This window comes from Physella acuta, unplaced genomic scaffold (assembly GCF_028476545.2).
Source record: "Physella acuta isolate Inbredline_101_S28 unplaced genomic scaffold, ASM2847654v3 ptg000281l, whole genome shotgun sequence".
In the NCBI taxonomy this organism is placed as follows: domain Eukaryota; kingdom Metazoa; phylum Mollusca; class Gastropoda; family Physidae; genus Physella; species Physella acuta.
Window position 1 is genome coordinate 109,855 of NW_026731800.1, and position 18,626 is coordinate 128,480.

The window sequence follows — 18,626 nt, forward strand, 5'->3', positions numbered from 1 at the left end:
CAACACTAAGTGTTTTGTTATTATAAAAGAGGGTAATTATAAATATTTTGACACGATGTAATCGAGGCTAGCTTTTTTTTTGTTCTTTATAGTCTCTTACCTCTAACTCTAACCCAAGCCTTCACCCTAGCTCCACCCTCTGTCCCTAACATTAACCATAATTAACCTTGATCCTATCTCTGGTCATTAATTTTAACTCTTATTTTAACAACGATACCGGCTGAGAAAAAAAACAACCCAATACGATACTGTATTGTCTTGTATCAATGTTGATAAGAACCATAAATAGCCCGAATCTAGGTATCATAGATATCATGTATTTCAGTCTCTAAAAAAATGTCGAGCTTCAAACCTGTCAAAACTGAAGGAGAGAATTATCACTCAAGATGTCGAGGCTAACGGCGTGGCTGGGTTTCTAGAGGTATCAGACGACAACAATTTGGTTATCAGGGCAACACCGAGAGTCGAGGACCGCTTGAAGCGCCACTCCACGTGTTTCTGTTATCTCCCCCTCTAGGGTACCAGACTCCAGTGGGCTTTCCCGGGCTTGACATGAACTGGTGAATGGCTCTTAAGGGTTCGTCACAAGGTTTCAGTTTTTTGTTGTTGCTATGTCTCGGCTGCTATAGTTAATTTAATTAAGCATTGGAAAAACAATGTGACTAAACTATTGGCTACTTGTTGCGTAAATTAAAGATTCACGAGTTTTTTCTTTGGCCTATGTCATCCAAATTGTGTTTTGTTACGTAAATTATAGATTAGCAATATTTTTTTGGGGGTTCTGGCTATATCATCGAGACTGCGTTTTGTTATGTAAATTATAGATTCCCTTTTTTACTTTCTCGTATATACGAAGTATAGAGAAAGTCTTGTAATCGTGCAAAAAAAAAAAATCGAGATTTTTGCAAATCTCGACGTTTTACATCTCACTGATACGGAAAAACATAATTTTGCAATCTTGTCCGTATGTCTGTGTGTCCGTGTGTGTGTGTGTGTGTGTGTGTGTGTCCGTGTGTAAACACGATAACTTGAGTACCGTAACAGCTAGGTTGATGAAATTTCATATACAAGTATTATATCAAAATCGTAGATCCGTATCAACTTTTGAGCGATTTCGGATAACCGGAAGTGGTACTTTTTCTACTTTGAATTTTTCAAAAGCCTATAACTTGAGTACTATTTCAGATAGATAAATGAAATTTCACATGTAAGTAAAAGATCTAATTCTCTACCTTCTGTTAAATTTTGAGTAATTTCCGTTGACCGGAAGTAGTACTTTACGCTACTTCCGATTTCTCAAAAAACTAATGTAAATTTATAAAGTACTAATACTATTGCGCACTATTATACACACCTTTATTAGGCGTTCGCTTGGTGCGCAATTGTTTTTTACTGAGATTCTATTCTATTTTTAAAAGTTTCAGTATTTAAAATGGATTAAAGATCATAACTATATCCCCAGTTACCATCCCCTGTTGTTTTATATAAGAATATTCGAGAAAGTTTAGGGGAGATCACTACCGGTTTATTTTTGTTGGTTTTAATTTATGTCATAAGGACTACTTTTTATTATGAAAATTATAGATTGATAATATTTTGTTTTGGCCTATATAATCGAAAACAATTTTCGTTATGAAAATTATAGATTCGCATTTTTTATGGCCTATGTCACCGAGACTATATTTTGTTATGTTAATTATAGATTCACATTTTTTATGTTTTTGTTTTGATGTCATTAAGACTGATTGTATTTTAAATCTCGGGCTTTAATTTTTTAAAAAGATCACCTTCTTGATGACGTCAAAATTCCGATCCACGGCTATTTTTTTTTAATAATAAAAATATATTTCAGTTGTGCACTAGTTTAGTACAATTTTAATTGCCCAAACAAATGAACGTCTGCAATGTCCACTTTGTGTTCCCAGTGTGATCGGCCCAACAGGTACAGAACAGATAACATCCGTGTAGCAGTGTTTACAAACATTTGAGCATTTACTGCGCTCTACGTAAATCCGCATACGATGATTGAAGTTTGAGGACACGGGGCGGAGATAGTTTGGTGTAAGGTTGTGGACGACTTGAACCACTGGTGTAAGCAGTGTTTCTTTCGGGTATCTCTTCAAACCACGTCTACCGCCCCTCCCCCGAACGAAATATCTATATATATAATTCTCTTCTTGGAGACGGTAGAAAACAAGCTGTAAGCTTGGTGAGCTTTGGTTCACGCCGGGTTGGTTCGTAAAGCCGGGTTTAGTGACGGTTACTAAGAGGCTGCTTTCACGGGGGGGGGGGGGGGGGGGGGGGGGGTGTAGGGTAGGGTAAGGGTTGGGGGAAAGGAGGGTGGGGGTAGTATCGCCCTTAACGACCTACTGATAGTGTTTTAAAGCAAATATTTTGAGTGGCAGCATTGGTACTGTCGAATTCACAAATTATGAATTACTGAAAAGTAGAAAATAAAACAACTAAATAGCGGCGTATGATATGCCGCGGGTCGGCTCGTAATTTATAAAGAAAGTATACACTTTTACCGTGTTCGCCCCCACCCCCCCCCCCCCACCCCACTTAGAAAAAAAGTGAAAGAAACACTGGTTGTAAGGTTATAGCATGGACAACTTTAACCAAACTATCCACGAGACCAGCTTAAATTGCCCTTGAACTATTGACACTGTGGCGTTATTTCAATGGACTATGAGCATAAGCCTAAAAATGTATGACCCCTAGCATAAAAGAACTAGATCTAAGAACTAAATACCATACGCTTAATACTTAATGGGCTCTTACTTTCGATGAGACCTAGCCTAGATATTAATAGCCGGGCTATTTATAGATCTAACGTAATGTACCATAGCGGGGTCTAGCTTTACTCTTTAACATTTGTTTGATATGCCTATACAAGGGCTCTTTGTTAAATTAAATGAAATTATTTAAAAACAAAACACTATATATATATATATATATATATATATATATATATATATATATATATATATATATATATATATATATATATATATATATATATATATATATATATATATATATATATATATATATATATATATCAGTGTTTCTTCCAGATTTTTTTCTCAGGGGGGGGAGGTCAACATTTAGGGGGGGGGGGCGGACAATGTTAAAAAGTATATATTTTCTATGTTAATTCCATTTCGTTCGGGGGAAGGGGGGAGTAGACTTTCTTCGGGGGGGGGGGGGGGGGGGGCTCAGGAAGAAACTCTGGTCGGCTACTGAGTATTAACACTTTCTTTAACCATGGTGGTATATCTCAACCAGAAAAAAAAATGTAGGCCACCAGGGTTTTATTTTGTATACTGCAATCACACGAACAACCTTGTGCTCGGTCCAATCTATTTTTAGACTTCACGCAACAGGTGAATTTTTTTTTTCGTATCAGTTTTATCTCAGCCATGTGCATACCCACATCAGGCAGTGTACACTAACAGCGAGCTTTAAATAGAATCTTAGTGGAGTCACATCCATGATCTTCTGATGTTGATGCAACCATTCTTACCGGAAAGTTTTTTAAAAAGTGTGACTGTATTTGTATCCGATTATCCCGGAACTATTTTTTAATGCGCACATATTTAAAGCTGATGTATCTTCCGCCACTACCCAACAGTGTTTAAAAAATGCATCGTAAAACTCATTAATTAGTCTGATTTATATAAATTACACTTCCCTTAGAAATTACAAACATGACAGAGTAAAGCGCAAATTCATGTTTTTGAAATGTCTTTTAAATTAAATTTAGCTTTTCTTATGTGTAGGGATGTTACGTTATTTTAAAGTATGTGTTATGTAGGCATATCTTTCTATCTGTTTGATTAACGTTTTAATAGCTTTAAACAATTAGACACTTTCCAGTTAAACATTAGATTAGGGAAAGACAGTAGAAAAATAGAAAAAGTATTTTTTACATCTTTGGTAGATATTACAATACCTAAACCCATGGTTTCTTTCAGATATTTTTGGCCAGGGGACAGAGTTTCTTCCAGGCATCTCTTCGGGAAGGGGGACTCGGCCCCCCTCCCCCCCTCCCCCCCCCCCCGAACGAATCGGAATTTACATAGTAGAAAACATACTTTTTACAGTGTCCGCCCCCCTCTCCCCGGAAAATGTCCGCCTCCTCCCCCCAAAATATCAAGTGCCCCCCCCCCCCCCCCCCCCCCCGAGAAAAAAGTTTGGAAAAAACTGGCGGGGGGGGGGGGGTGGATGGAAAGAAGGCAGACGCTACGATATAAATTAGGCCTATTTATTATTCGTGATCCGATGGGCGGTAGCCCCCCCCCCCTTCACCTCTAAGATGCTTGGAAAAAAAAAACCTGCCTAACCTCACCCAAAAACCAGCGTGGCCCAAAACTCTAACACTTTGTAATCTCCGTGTTCGGACTGAAAAGGAAAGTACCCTTTCCCAAAACCAATGCACGTAAATAAATACCCATAGACCTTCCACTATAGTAACCAATAGTGTATTTGTGTTGGTGATAGCTAAATTTAGCATCGCGTGACTCTCATCCCCCCCCGGAAGTTTTGTTTTCGGCTCGTCTATTTTAAGAGATAAAAATTACCCACAAGAGGACACACACTGATACAAAAATAAGACACCACGATATTACTCTAAGCCGACCCGTGGGCGATTCTGAATCTACTCACCAATCACGCGCAATGTTGATGTTTTTTTAGAACGTTGGAGAGAAGGGGAGGGGGGGGGGCAATCAAAGTCAAGCTGAGACTAGTGGGATTGAAGCAGACGAAATCAGACTAGATCACTTGATGAAAGACCACTTGAGACGGTCCCTTCTGTGTCTTAGATTAGAAGAGGTATTTCCCGCTCCTTCTTACAAACAATGCTATGATTTGTCAGTTTAAGAAGAGCTGAAATAACATTTTGTTACAAGTGGGTTCGGCTTGAATGGGTTTTTGACAAGTCGTTTCGGTTTTTCGGAGTTATTTTATTGAGTAACATAAAACGTTCACACGCTAACCCCGTATTTCATGTGCGTTTTCTTAAAATGTAAAGTTTGGTAATCCCGTTTGACTGGCGTTTGTGATAAATTTAGACACGTGTCAGCTGACATGACCTTCGAGTTCCTTGTCGTTACGTTATAACTAACCACGTGACCGTTCCTGACACGTTCTACCGTCACCGGGCGTCACAAAACTAAATGATGGAAGAATGGTTAAAGGCTAACCGGGCATCCGTTTGGTAGACCATTTCATCAGATGGTATAAGATTTGATCTATTGCCTCAGACGAACCACTGCCGATGTGTAGACTACCCTTTCCCTATCAAGCCCTGCCCTCAGCATTCGCCCCAAGATTTGATGTAATAGCCTATGGTCTTTGTCGTGCATGGGCTATCTACATCTCAATTAAACTATTTACAGGGTGTCGTTCAGGTGGTGCCCCCCCCCCCCTCACCCCGTCATTCTGCCCGTGGAGATGTCTGAAAGGATCGCTGCTCCACTATCAGACGTTTACAGTTTCTTTCAGATACCTCGGGGGAAGGGGGGGAGGGGGGGGGGGGGCACTGCATGTCCACTGCCCCACTACCTGGAAGAAATAGAAAACAAAATTGTATTATTCTCGTATTCCCGTCCCCGTGGTTACAAATGGGGTAGATCCAAATCAATGTTACAGATAAAAAAAAACCAACTCCGCCACGTGTTTTTTGCTTCTATGAAACTCTGAATCATAACTTACACAAAATACAGGATTTTCCCCCACTGCAGATTTTCCTTACACTTTATTTTTTCATTTAATATACTACTTCACAATTCACAACCCCCCTCCGACTATAAACCTTTTTTGATTGGTTGTCTCAAGTTTTTCGACAATTTTAACAGATAAAACCATTGACGCACTTGTTGAAGATATAGTTGCCATATTGTCATTGCAACAGCCAAATTATTTTTGTAAACCAATGCCGGCTTGTCTTTAACTAAACATTATGTTTGATTTTAATTTCAAAGTTGAGAAAGAAGTTTCGTTTTGTATTGTGTTTCCAGAAACATGTTCCTCCAAAACATAGCCGAGTGGCGCGATATTTGCTGCCGACCTCTTCTTTTTCTAGATGTTTCTTCACGCTCCCCTGGGGAACACGAGCTAAGATTTTGTCTTCCCATCGAACTAGATGCCCAGATTCCATTTTTATCCCAACCATTGTTATGTTCAAGCTTCTCCTTCCTGACGCGTCTCCTGAAAGCCCAAGGCTTTCCCCAGTTTTTCTCAGCTTTATTCTAAATCTTTGTAGGGATTTTTTTCCCAATGATGTAATCTACTTACCCCATCCAGACGTCGTCAAATGTACTTTGTTCAAATATACATAATTATATATATATATATATATATATATATATATATATATATATATATATATATATATATATGTATGTGTGTGTGTAAAGATCGATTATAAATAGCTTTAATTTTTATAACTTACATAAAAAGTAATACATTTTATGTCCATAAAAATTGCCACGTATAAGTTTTTTATCTGGCAACTTTGAAATGGATGAGATGTGTGTGTATTTTTTATACACTTCATAACAAAGACTGAATTAAAACATCTTGTACAAAATCTAATAGTTTGCGAAAAACCGGATAGATACACTGAAAAAAGGGGGGGGGGGGGGCACGTTGTGTAAGTGGTTGCACGCTTGCTTAATAAAACACAATAAGCCAATGAATTGTAGAAAATGTGTAGTCTTATCCACACGCTAAAAACGTTTTGAGTAGAATCAAAGGCAAGTAACATCTAAGACACCGATAATTTCATCCTTTATGCAGAGAGTTCTAAGCCCTATTTATGAAGTAAAAAAAATAAAACAGAAAACGTCAGAGGACGTACCATTTAAAGGACTATTTACGTCATACGTGTCATGTGATATACAACGTCACGTGATATTTTGAGACTATAATTAATCGTTCGGCCTAATTGATTTTAAAACATGTCTTAAACCAACTGTCAAATCACGAAACTGACACTGCTATCGTCACTGGGATCCAACCCAGAACTAACCCTACCGTCATTATCCGCGGTTCACAGCCCCAACCCGGTAAACGACGCGGGGGGACACCGAGTCTCTTCCTCCTGGGGGATACAACGTTAAGTTTTTAAATTCTTTCATCTGTCTTTAGTCAACACACAACAAGTAACACGAATCCCGCAGCACCACCCTCCCCCCCATTTTTTAAAACACTCGCCCACACGTCTCATATCCATGGATCCAGTGGCGTAGCGAGGTCGGGTGTCACCCGGTGCGGCATTTAATTGTGTCACCCCCAGAGATGTAGCGACTCTTCTCGGGGACAAACTTTCAAATTTTCGATTTGCACCCCCCCCCCCTCAAACTTTCGATTTGCACCCCCCCTCAAGCTTTCGATTTGCACCCCTCCCCCTCAAATATTCGATTTGCACCCCCCCCCCTCAAGTTTTTCTCTATATATTTTGCTATTTTTTTAGTCTTGGTGTCACCCCCCTAAATGGTGTCACCCGGTGCGGTCCGCACCCCGCCCCCCCCCCCCTCGCTACGCCTCTGCATGGATCATCAACATATTCCATGACAAGATAATAAAGAGAAGCAAAAAAGATACAAAATCCCATGCTGATTCCTCGTGACACACAATAGCCGAGACAACAAATGAGGGGATAATCAATGCACGTGTGGCCCACGCGAATGAGCATTATATGGATAACAATATTCGTGATAGTGCAACAGTAATGAGAAGACAAATAAAAATCACGGAGACCGAATAAAACACAAAACAAACTGTTTACAATTTCCAACCGGTGAACTAATTAATGGTCCTAAAAAGTATAGCTTTTATTACAGTAGTTAACTTTAATTTACATTTTTTTAAATTGAATTATGTGGAAACAGTAGCTCTATTTTTATACTGCTGAGCAAGGAGTCTGGTAGTCTCGCCCAACCCGTCTGTCTCGTATACACTTGAGCATATAATTAAATCCTAAAATGTAATTATGTTGGAAGGAATTAATATAAAACATTTTTAAAAATAGGATTACGTTTTGTGATTGTTTAAACAGACAGCATTCAATATCTTTTGTGGTACAACCTAACTAAACAACAAATTAAATTATGAATACATTATTCCATAATTGAAAACAATATTTTAGACATTTCATAACATATTTTAAGAGGAAAAAAATAAGGCGAATAGACTTTTACTGAAAAAATAATAACCTTAACGAAGACAAATTGTCTAAGCCTAGGTACTTATTTGTTTTACAATTTATTCTACTTTCCACAGAATCACCATATTACACATTTTCAGGTTTAAAAATATAATTGAAATAAGACGTTTTGTATTAGGCAGGTTTTGTATTATGCACAAGTAAACTATCTGCATGTCAGAAAGAAGTATTACGATTGTAAATCTGTATCAGTCCTCACAAGCCTATGATGAAAACTGTAATGCTAAAGCGAACAAGGCATGGTTAACTGACGCTGCAAATTACATGTCTGAGGCAATTAGAAAAAAGAAAGTTTAAGGTAAAATTACGTTTGCGATTAAGCCTAGCTACTAATGACACTTAAGACATTTTTTTTTTGCCTTTCCCCGTTAACTGTTCGAACACTCCTTTGTTTATTAAAAAGTGTGACGTCTATCAAAGTCAATCTTTATTACAAAGAATTTTTTTAAATATTGTTAAGCCCCCTTCCTCTGACTGGGGAAAAACGGAGTTATCTACGCATATTTAATGACCTGCCCCCCGTAGCTATTCAATCAAACGAGCGGATGTCACAGGTTCTGACTTCTTTAATCCACATTAGAATTCAATAGATCAAAGGCAAAGGCATACTCCTTGTGAATGGTGAGATATAGAACTGTGAGAAAAAAAAAATCCTCAATGAAACATTACGGTGAAATGCTCCATTATATTTTTCTTCTTTATACGACGATAGAGGCCTACTCATCGTCGCATCTCGATGACATTCTGTGACCCGTTAAGTCTCGATGAGAACATTGACCGGAAATATTTTAACCATGAAAAATAACGATGTAAATTTGTACGATGGAATGTTATTGTTGAACTTACAATGTCTAATGTTGAACAAACTATTTTACTCGGTATAAAACTTGGGCTTCTCTATGATTATAGCATAGGCGTAGGGACCCATTCCGGCGCCCGGGGCGAACTATCAGTTTTGTCCCAACCTCCCCACCCCCATTTTCTAAATATATTAATAATCACCTTGGTAAAAAGCGACCCCCCCCCCTCCAATTTGGAACGGTCGGGATGCTATTTACTATCACTTACCTATTTTATTATTATTATGTCACATTTTTGATGTAGAAAGCATTTTAAAAGTGTAAATCCAAGTAGCAGTCTATTTTCTAAATCTTGACGGGGGATAATTTAGTTAAGCAGTTGAGAATAAGGTTTTTAAATTTTTTTTCCTACTCCGGTTGACCCACCCCACCCACCAACCCCTAGGATCGGCGCCCCGGGCCGCCGCCCCACACGCCCTCCCATCGCTAAGCCTCTGGATTAGAGTGATGCATGAAAGAAACACTGCACTTTACTGCGGCACAATGTCATACTAAAAAATATTTTTTTAAAAAAAGCTGGAAGAGTAAGAGTAAAATGCTTGCTACATCTTTAGTGAAAAAGGTCGTACGGGTAACGCTTTATTTTGTAATTAAAATAAATAGAATAAATATGTGCCACTAGTGTCCAGCTATCGATCCAACAATTCTAAGCGGCAAAACATTTAGCATAAGAATAAAGAACATAGAAATCTGTGTTATATAACTTTGCACTATACCACCACCCCCACCTCACGTAATATAATGTAACAAAATGATAATCTACCCCCCCCTGTCTACCTTCGTTGTTTTTTTTGTAATATGTGCTCGATCCTTTGGGATTAAGGCCCGGTTTAGTCGCGATTCTATAATCGCAACGAAATACCCACGCAGCCTCTAGTTACAATAATTAATAATAATCAGCAATAATCCAGTTTGAACTATATTTGTAATAAATTACCGACAGTGTTTTTTCGGGGGAGGGCACTTAAATCTTTGGGGTGATGGAGTACGGGTCTTGGGTGTGGAGGGCGCACAGTGGTTTTCTATATTTTCTATATAATGGCTTTTAAAATATTTCGGGGGGGGGGGGGGGAAGGAGAGAAAGAGTGGGTTGGACGTGTTCCGGGGAGGGGGGGGGGCTGATTATTGCTGTATAGTAAAACTGTGAGGGGAAAAAAACTAAATTGCCCACAGCGATTTGTTACCTTTCGTACAGGTGGGAATTCCATGAAAAATACAATTTGACCTGTTTTCAGCCACTCTATCTCTCGTATTGGGGGGGGGGGGGGGAGGACGACTTTGATCGGCGCGAAACTAGTGGGAGTGGCGAAGACACAGACATCAATTTTAGTTGCTTTATTGAATACACAGTCAAAGTATTTCCTCATATTTTGGGTAAAAATAAAACGAAAACGGACATTACAGCCACATAAATATCACGGAGTCTACAGTGGTTCTCTACGTTGACCAGTAAACTAACATACTATCTACGGAGGGGAGGGGGGCGCTGTTTTATGGTAATAAATTTAAAAAATTGAGAACCATTCTACACGGAATTTGATTTGAAATTCTAAAATAAAAATGCCTATTGACAAATACAACACATATTTTCTAAGAGGTATGTTGGTGGACCCGAGTCTAGGCCGCGTCTGTTTGGTTCAAAGTGCAGTCTAATAAAACATGTTCGGTATTTTTCAGGGCCACACCCCAAGGCAGAGGCGTAGCGACCCTTCCCGGCGCCCAGGGACAAACTTTCGATTTGCCCCCCCCTCGAACTTTTGATTTGCACCCCCCCCCCCCTCAGGGGGGGGGGTGCAAATCAATTTGTTTTTCCAACCAATTTTGGCGCCCCCCCCCCTAAGGCCGGCGCCTGGGGACATGTGTCCCCCCCGCCCCCCCCCCTCGCCACGCCTCTGCCCCACGGGCAAGGTTTGCTGGGACCAACTTCTATTTTGCGAAGCATGCATTGTGTCTCATTATAATTGGAACCATTTTTCCTTAGGTCAATTCATTACGACTATATACGAGGTCGAATGTCAAGCGTAATTAATGACTTATCAACAAGCAGTCAGCAAATGATGTGCACGAGAATAAACACCCATCGTCTGGTAGCAAACACGACGTGTCAACACCCTTGTGGCTGTAATGTTTGACCGAAGCTCAGAGCTGATGCGATGTCGCGTTACATCTCAAGGCAAATGGGTGCCCATTAACAAAGGTCAAGGCATCGCGTGATCCCCTTGATTGAGTAATTAAATTATGAATTAGTGCTGAGAGATAGATGGCATAAGTGATACAGATCAAAGGGAATTTATGGGGCCGGCGTGGTCTAGTCGGCATATAGGGACAGCCACTCATCTAGGAGAGACAACTCCAAAATCAAACAACTGCTGCCTTGTAGTTTGTTCTTGGTTGGACAAAGGCTATGGAAACAAATCCAAAAAAGAAATGCAGGTTAACATCCCCATAGCCATAATTCTAAGAAAACCTGTTTTATATAATTTTTGTCCTTTTAAAAATACAATAAACGTATACAATGTTACAGCAGAATTTCGTAGCCTTCTTCCCCTCGACGAATATCTCAAAGTTGTGACGTCATTTACACCTCAGTGCCGTAAGTCAGTAAATGTGCTTGTGTTCACCAGACCATCTCAGGTCAGTAAATGTGCTTGTGTTCACCAGACCATCTCAGGTCAGTAAATGTGCTTGTGTTCACCAGACCATCTCAGGTCAGTAAATGTGCTTGTGTTCACCAGACCATCTCAGGTCAGTAAATGTGCTTGTGTTCACCAGACCATCTCAGGTCAGTAAATGTGCTTGTGTTCACCAGACCATCTCAGGTCAGTAAATGTGCTTGTGTTCACCAGACCATCTCAGGTCAGTAAATGTGCTCGAGTTCACCAGACCATCTCAGGTCAGTAAAGGTGCTCGTGTTCCAGTTATAATAGTCTTAGGATTATAAAATGTCACCACCTTCCTCAATAATATCTACGTCCCCAGCTAATGAGACCTTTCACCATCTCCAATGCCTCCATCTGTTAGAAGCTTCCCTACCCCATCAAATCACTCTTGCTCATGCCAATAAAATCACCTACCACATCCCAACAACACGCAAAACGTGACATTATATTTTTTCTTTATTTCTATTTCGTCTAATTAATAGCCTGCACGACTTCACTAATTATCTACTGGTGACGAAGACATGACGAAAAGACTAATGGCTTTTATGACCTGTAATAAAAATAAATGATGTTGCTAAATATTTTAAAAATACTAATTTTAACGACACGTCAGCAACCACGTATTGACAAAAGCGTACAGTGTTAATGTTTTAAAATCACAAAGCCCCGTATGGGTCCATCGCTGTTGTCTTGAGCCCCCTAAAGCGCAACCAGTCAAATCTCGTTATTTCAACACGCATGCTGTCAATCTTCAGCTCGTGAGTTCATTTCAAATATTTGCTTGTCGAATCGTAACACAAATAGGTCGTTCTCTCCCCCTGTTCACGAATAGCCTATTGTTGATATGAACAAGAGTTAGGGAAATGTTACATTGTATTTAAAGAATAGAAGTAGGCTACTTACAGCACTCAGAGAGGGGAGATGTGAAAACAATGCCCCTTTTAATTCAAATGATCGTAATACGAATGGGAGGGGGGGGGGGGAGACGTGGTGGTATTGAGTAATGTATGTTATGTGACATTGCCTTTGATTTGTGTGTGTAAGCATAATTCCTGTTATTGAGAATGGCCGGACCATTGTTTAATGAATGAATAAAAGGGGTAGTGCATAAACGACGTCATGTATTTGTAGCTTATTCACTAGTATTCACCACCCATGATCGTCAGTTCGTCACAACAAGTCAGCCCCCCCCCCCCTAAATGCACCCGACACTTGAGTCTCAACATCTTCTAAAATAGCTATTTCTCTCTAAATTATATAAACAATTATTATTTAATACTAACATTTTTGGACCCTATACAGAGTTTCTTCCAGACATCTTCCGAACGAAATGGAATTTATATAGTAAACATTATACTTTTACCAGTGTAGGGGGAAGAAGGGCAGATCGTTTAGGGACCCAAAATCCAATCAAAAGAAAAAGTTGAAAATTTATTTGAAAAATGTAATATTCGTGCACCTTGTCGTGGTTTTGTAAAAACACTACAGAGCTACTTAATCGTCGGTATTCTAATAATTATATTAACCGATGGGCCCTCTTAAATCCACATATAGCTCTGATATTGTTATTTGTTTTAAAAGTATTTATTATATATTAGAATTGATTTTAAAAAAATGGCTAGTGTTAAAAGTATCTCTATTTTTTTCAACGTAACTGAACAACGATCGTAGTCCAAAAGTTTTAAACTGGGTTTCAGGAAATTTGGATTCGGCCCAGCTGGATCTTAAGAGGATCGAGATATGTCGACACTGTTGATGTTCATCTCACATGACAAAACGCACACTTGACAAACAAATAGACAAAACACACCAAAAGGGACCAGTGTTTCTTCCAGACTTTTTTCTCCGGGGGGGGGGGGCACTTGAAATTTTCGGGGGGGGGGGGGCGTTAGACTTTCTTTGGGGGGGGGGGGCGGACACTGTTAAAAGTATATATTTTCTATATAAATTATATAAATTTCATTTCATTTTTTGGGGGGGGGGGCGGTAAAAAATTTTCGGGAGGGGGGGCGAAGCCCCCCCGAAGAGATGCCAGGAAGAAACTCTGAAAGGGACGCTGTATAAAGAAATTAAAAAGGCTAATTACAACTGGAAAACAGGTTACGATAAAATTGCAAACTATCTCCCAAAAATAAGGTTCGAGTAGGTAGTCCAAACTGAAATTAACTATTGATTGCAGACATCTGTAGCGAGTATGTCCTTAAAGAACTTTCAATTCTAAGTTCTATGACACTCATTTTATAAAACTATCTCAACAAATAAAAAAGTTATGCGATTTTTTATAAAACAAAAATTGGTAAAAAAAAAGTACCATTTTTGAAAACCAATATTTTCTAAAATAAATAACACAGAAGTGTAGAAATTGGTAAAGTTGCTGGAAAAATTGTAATAAATATGCCCAACTTGGGTTGGTAACATAAACAGGAAATTAAAAAAAAAATACATCAAACGATCAGCTAAAATTCGCTCTTTCGCGTGACATTAAGATTATGTTCCTACGATGCTAAGACGCGAAGCCGCAACTAAATGAAACAGTATGGAGTCGATCTGTACTCGCAAAACGGTCATTTTTTTCCCCGTAACTGATACTTTTCTAAAAATATAACACACATGTTTTACATATATAGAGGCGTAGCGACCCTTCCCGGCGCCCGGGGACAAACTTTCAATTGGGCGCCCCCCTCGGGAACAACCTTTCAATTTTCAATTTGCACCCCCCCCTCAAACTTTCATTTTGCACCCCCCTATGCTATATATTTGTTATATTTATAATACAAAACTGCAGCTAAAATGAGGTTTTAATTTTTTTTTACAACCCATTTTGGCGCCCCCTAAGATCGGCGCCCGGGGACATATGTATCCCCCCTCGCTACGCCTCTGTATATATATATAATACCAGATTTCGACAGATAAAGACTTAAAAAAGCTTATAAAAATGATATATAGGCCTATATTATTTTAACGTAGGTCTTTTAAAAAAATATTATTTCACAATTGACCAGAATTTACTGTTTTTTACTATTAATATTATTAACATTTAAAAGTCGATAAATATTTTAAAAGTTTGACAGTAAAAAATTCCGCCTTACTGTACATTGTGTTTCCGAAAGCTAGGGGCTCGAAACATTTCCACATTTTCTAAAAATAAACTGATCGAAATTTTGTAGCTACTGAAATTAGAAAATTAACTTAGATCCAAATCTAGATTTCTAGCCATAATTTTATGTTAAAAAATAAAAAAAAAATACATCGAATACATTTTAGGGCTCTTACAACTCGCCCAGTTCCGTGACTCCAAAACTTAATTACACAAAAAAACTTTTACTTTCACGTAAAAAGCGCACAAGGTTATTTCCATTGAACAGGAGGTCATTTTTCAAAATGGCGCTGCCCTTGTTTAGAGTTTGTTTATCAAAGAATAACTTAGTTTCAGGTTTTAAATGTAAGTTATTTTGGTTATCTTTCAATGTTTTTAAACCCCATAATCATGATATTGCTAGGGTAAACTATAACTTGATTTACATTGGCCAAGGACATTATTTTGGGTTGTTTAGCTGATTGTACTTTAAAGAAGTCCCAGGAATGCCCAGGATAAAATAAAAAAAAAAAAACACAGGAAAAAGAGTCACTGGATAAAAAATTAAAACCACAGGAAAAAAGCCACTGGATAAAAAAAAGGCTGATTTCAGCCGGAAAAAGATATGCATGCGCAATTGAAAGAAACTATGACTTACCTTCGTCGCGATGTTTTCGATGGTACTACACATGCGTGTGTTTACAAACCGCAGAACTCTAACTCTAACCCTATCACTATCAGTACTATCACTAACCCTAACTCAGCTATTAAGGTCACTGCGCATGCACAGAACTATCTTTTGCTGACCAAATGGAGCCACTGGGGCAAAAAATCTTTTTTCGAGTAGTCACTTTGAAAAAAAAAAAGAAAAAAGTCACAAATGTGGATTTGAATGGAATTTGTTAGTCCATATTTGCATGGTTCGCTCCGCTATTATGCTAAATCTTTACACTAGGCGGCAAGCGATCTAAAATAGATAACAGGACTGCCCGTTTTTTTCCCGACATAGATCTAGATCTAGTTTAAGTGTATTATTTCAATAGCTAAGAATCTAGTTTAGTACTTGTAAAAAAACAGTACAGTGTCATGTGTCAGTGGTGGGTCAGATGATGATAGTCCTAGATCTAGCAGCAATCTAGCTAAATCAAACTGCCCTTTAGTAAATTGTTTTTACAGCTATATAGCATGCGTGATAGTAGATCTAAGTCTATATTATTAAACCAAATTGAACTTAAAAAAAATTCAATTTGCTTGAGGGGGGGGGGAGAGAGAAGTGAAGACACAGACGATCTTGTGAACTTGTGTTCATTTTATTACGTATGCTTTAGGCCTGCTGAACTCACAGTGACCCCGCCGACCGTGATGAGATTTTTCACTCACGGGATAGTAAACGTAAGCAAGCAATCATGCCAGTGACAATGTTTGGAAATTTTATTTAAAAAAAAGTATCACACGTCATGTTTTCAATATGAAAAGATACTGGTATCGTTGTGATAACTCCGGGTTAGAACCTGGAGCTCCAGGTCTATGAACTACAGTCTACACTTGGTACACTGTTGACTCAAACACATCAGATGTGTTGGGGCATGTAAAAAGTAAGCATTTTTAATCACAAGATGGCAAATTATTTATTATTTTTAATGTATTAGGCCTAAATATTCAGAAAGTGCAATGTAATGTACAATGTAGTAAACATTTTAGTATTTTAGATTTATCACGCCTTACCATAGGTCTATAGCCTACTACAATAACAATTATAATATTAATATAGAATCAAGGCGTAGGTTGTATACTTCATGTATATGTATGTCGTATCATACAGTAATAACTTCACACTCCTAAAAATGTAGTAATATAAGTTTTTATATTATTTGATAGAATTTAATAGGATGTTCCAACCTTCTCGGTTTTCATCATGTTTTTTAAATACTAACTTTAAATTAGCATGAAATGGCATAAAGACATAGTTAAGTATTTTACTTATTATTGTTATAAAGCATTTAAAGCTTATAAATATGCTACCAAAAAAAACACCACCCACAATAATAAACACCGGAAATATAAATTTTACAATTCTCAATAATGAAATCAAAATATTTCCTGATTTTTGTGATTTTTTTACCATTAAAATTTTTCCTTAGTGACTTTTTCCCTAGCAAAATCTGTGACATTTTCCTGTGACATTTATTTCCGCTCACCGTTTAGCCGCCCTTGCCCTGCCTAGCCGGTTAGCAGTTGTTTAGAGTAAAAGAAATATACAATTATTATACAGTAATATACAGATCTAGATCTAATATATATTTCTACCTTAAACTTACTGATAATGATTTTTTGTTTTTTTTTAACATCAATTTCAAACTTTTCAGTGTCAAGACAGTTACATTTATCTTCATTGCACAATAAAGCCAGGTATGGTCTAAGTTTATTTTCTTTCAAAACAAAATCAAAATAGAAATACATTTTAAACAATGCAGTTTAAACCATCTTTTAACAATGCAGTTTAAAGAATCATCTTTTTATTAAACATTAGCCATGTAAAACCTGCTATATATTCTGTGTAATGTTAAATTTTGTTATTTAGACGACCAGATGTTGCACTTTCACCTAATAATAGTATGATTATGTGTTGGCATCCTGAACCTGAACACCCATACGAGCATACACAAGTAAGTGGTGGTTGCTTTGAGGCAATTTAAAAAAGAAAAATAGATAGGAGTACAGGTACACACAAGTTGCATAAATTCAGCATCCAGTTTTTAATTTTATAAAAGAACAGCAATTACTTCTCATATTTATTTTTATCAAATCATTAAAAAAGGAGTTACACTTAAAGACTGAAAATGTGCTTTAATTGCACCTTGGTTATTCACAATCCATTGTCCTCATTACTTAAGTTATACTAAGCTGATTGCATTTACTAAAAATAAATAGTGCTTTATAATTTTGTTTATGAATACATTGTTTCGGAATTATAGTTAAGATTTTTTATTGTAACATTTAATGAATTATATTTTCTTTTTGCTGTAAATCATTTTGTGTTGAATTACAATAATTACATTATTATAGGATATCTGTAATAATTTTTTAGTCTTTTACAAACCATTTTTTATATTTCAGCCATTACCCAGAGATAAAACAGAACTTGAAATGGTAATAGAAATTTAAAAAATAAATAAGTAAAAGGGAGCAATAATGGGTTATAAATTTTTTGTTGATGACTGAAAAGAAATAAATGACTAATTGTTGAGTTTTTTAAAATTTGCTGTTGTGATGCTATACATATAATATTTTAATTTCTTTATCTAATTTAAATCATTTTTGGAATTAAATTTAATTATGAACTGTATTCTTAAAGATCTATCTTTTAATAAAAGGAATTATCTTTCTCCAGAATGATTCTGTGTTAAAAGTTCAGTATTTACTTGATGAAAAGTTAAAGAACAGACCAGAGGGTCCTACAGTCAATGAACTTGCTCAGCTGTTCCATACAACAAAGCATACGTTTTTTAGACGGTTAGTTCACAGTCATGATTTAATAATAACACCCAATACCTGTAATTATGTCTCCATCATGTTTTTTTTGTAATGATCTGTGCCAAATTAGAAATTTTTAAAAAACATTTTTCTCTTGAATAAGAATTGCTTAATCTATTTCAGGACTCGAATTGAAAAGACTAAAGGGTCCGTCAAATATAGGCCTAAAAACAGAGAGGGGTTATAATTTTGTTTTTTTATTAAACAATTTTTTCATAAAACTGACTTTCTTGTATATTGAATATTTACTCTGATTTCTAATG

The 18,626-nt window shown here is 37.3% G+C and overlaps 1 protein-coding gene across 1 annotated transcript; it reads left to right on the forward strand.

Moving 5' to 3' along the window:
- The first annotated feature begins 15,029 nt into the window (after positions 1-15,029).
- LOC131939489 (large ribosomal subunit protein mL42) lies at positions 15,030-18,584 on the forward strand. The gene is made up of 6 exons (XM_059297814.1): positions 15,030-15,195; positions 17,196-17,238; positions 17,411-17,495; positions 17,947-17,979; positions 18,221-18,342; positions 18,487-18,584. Exons 1-6 carry the CDS (start codon positions 15,135-15,137, stop codon positions 18,548-18,550), a joined length of 408 nt encoding a protein of 135 aa, XP_059153797.1. The 5' UTR covers positions 15,030-15,134; the 3' UTR covers positions 18,551-18,584.
- Positions 18,585-18,626: the final 42 nt, after the last annotated feature.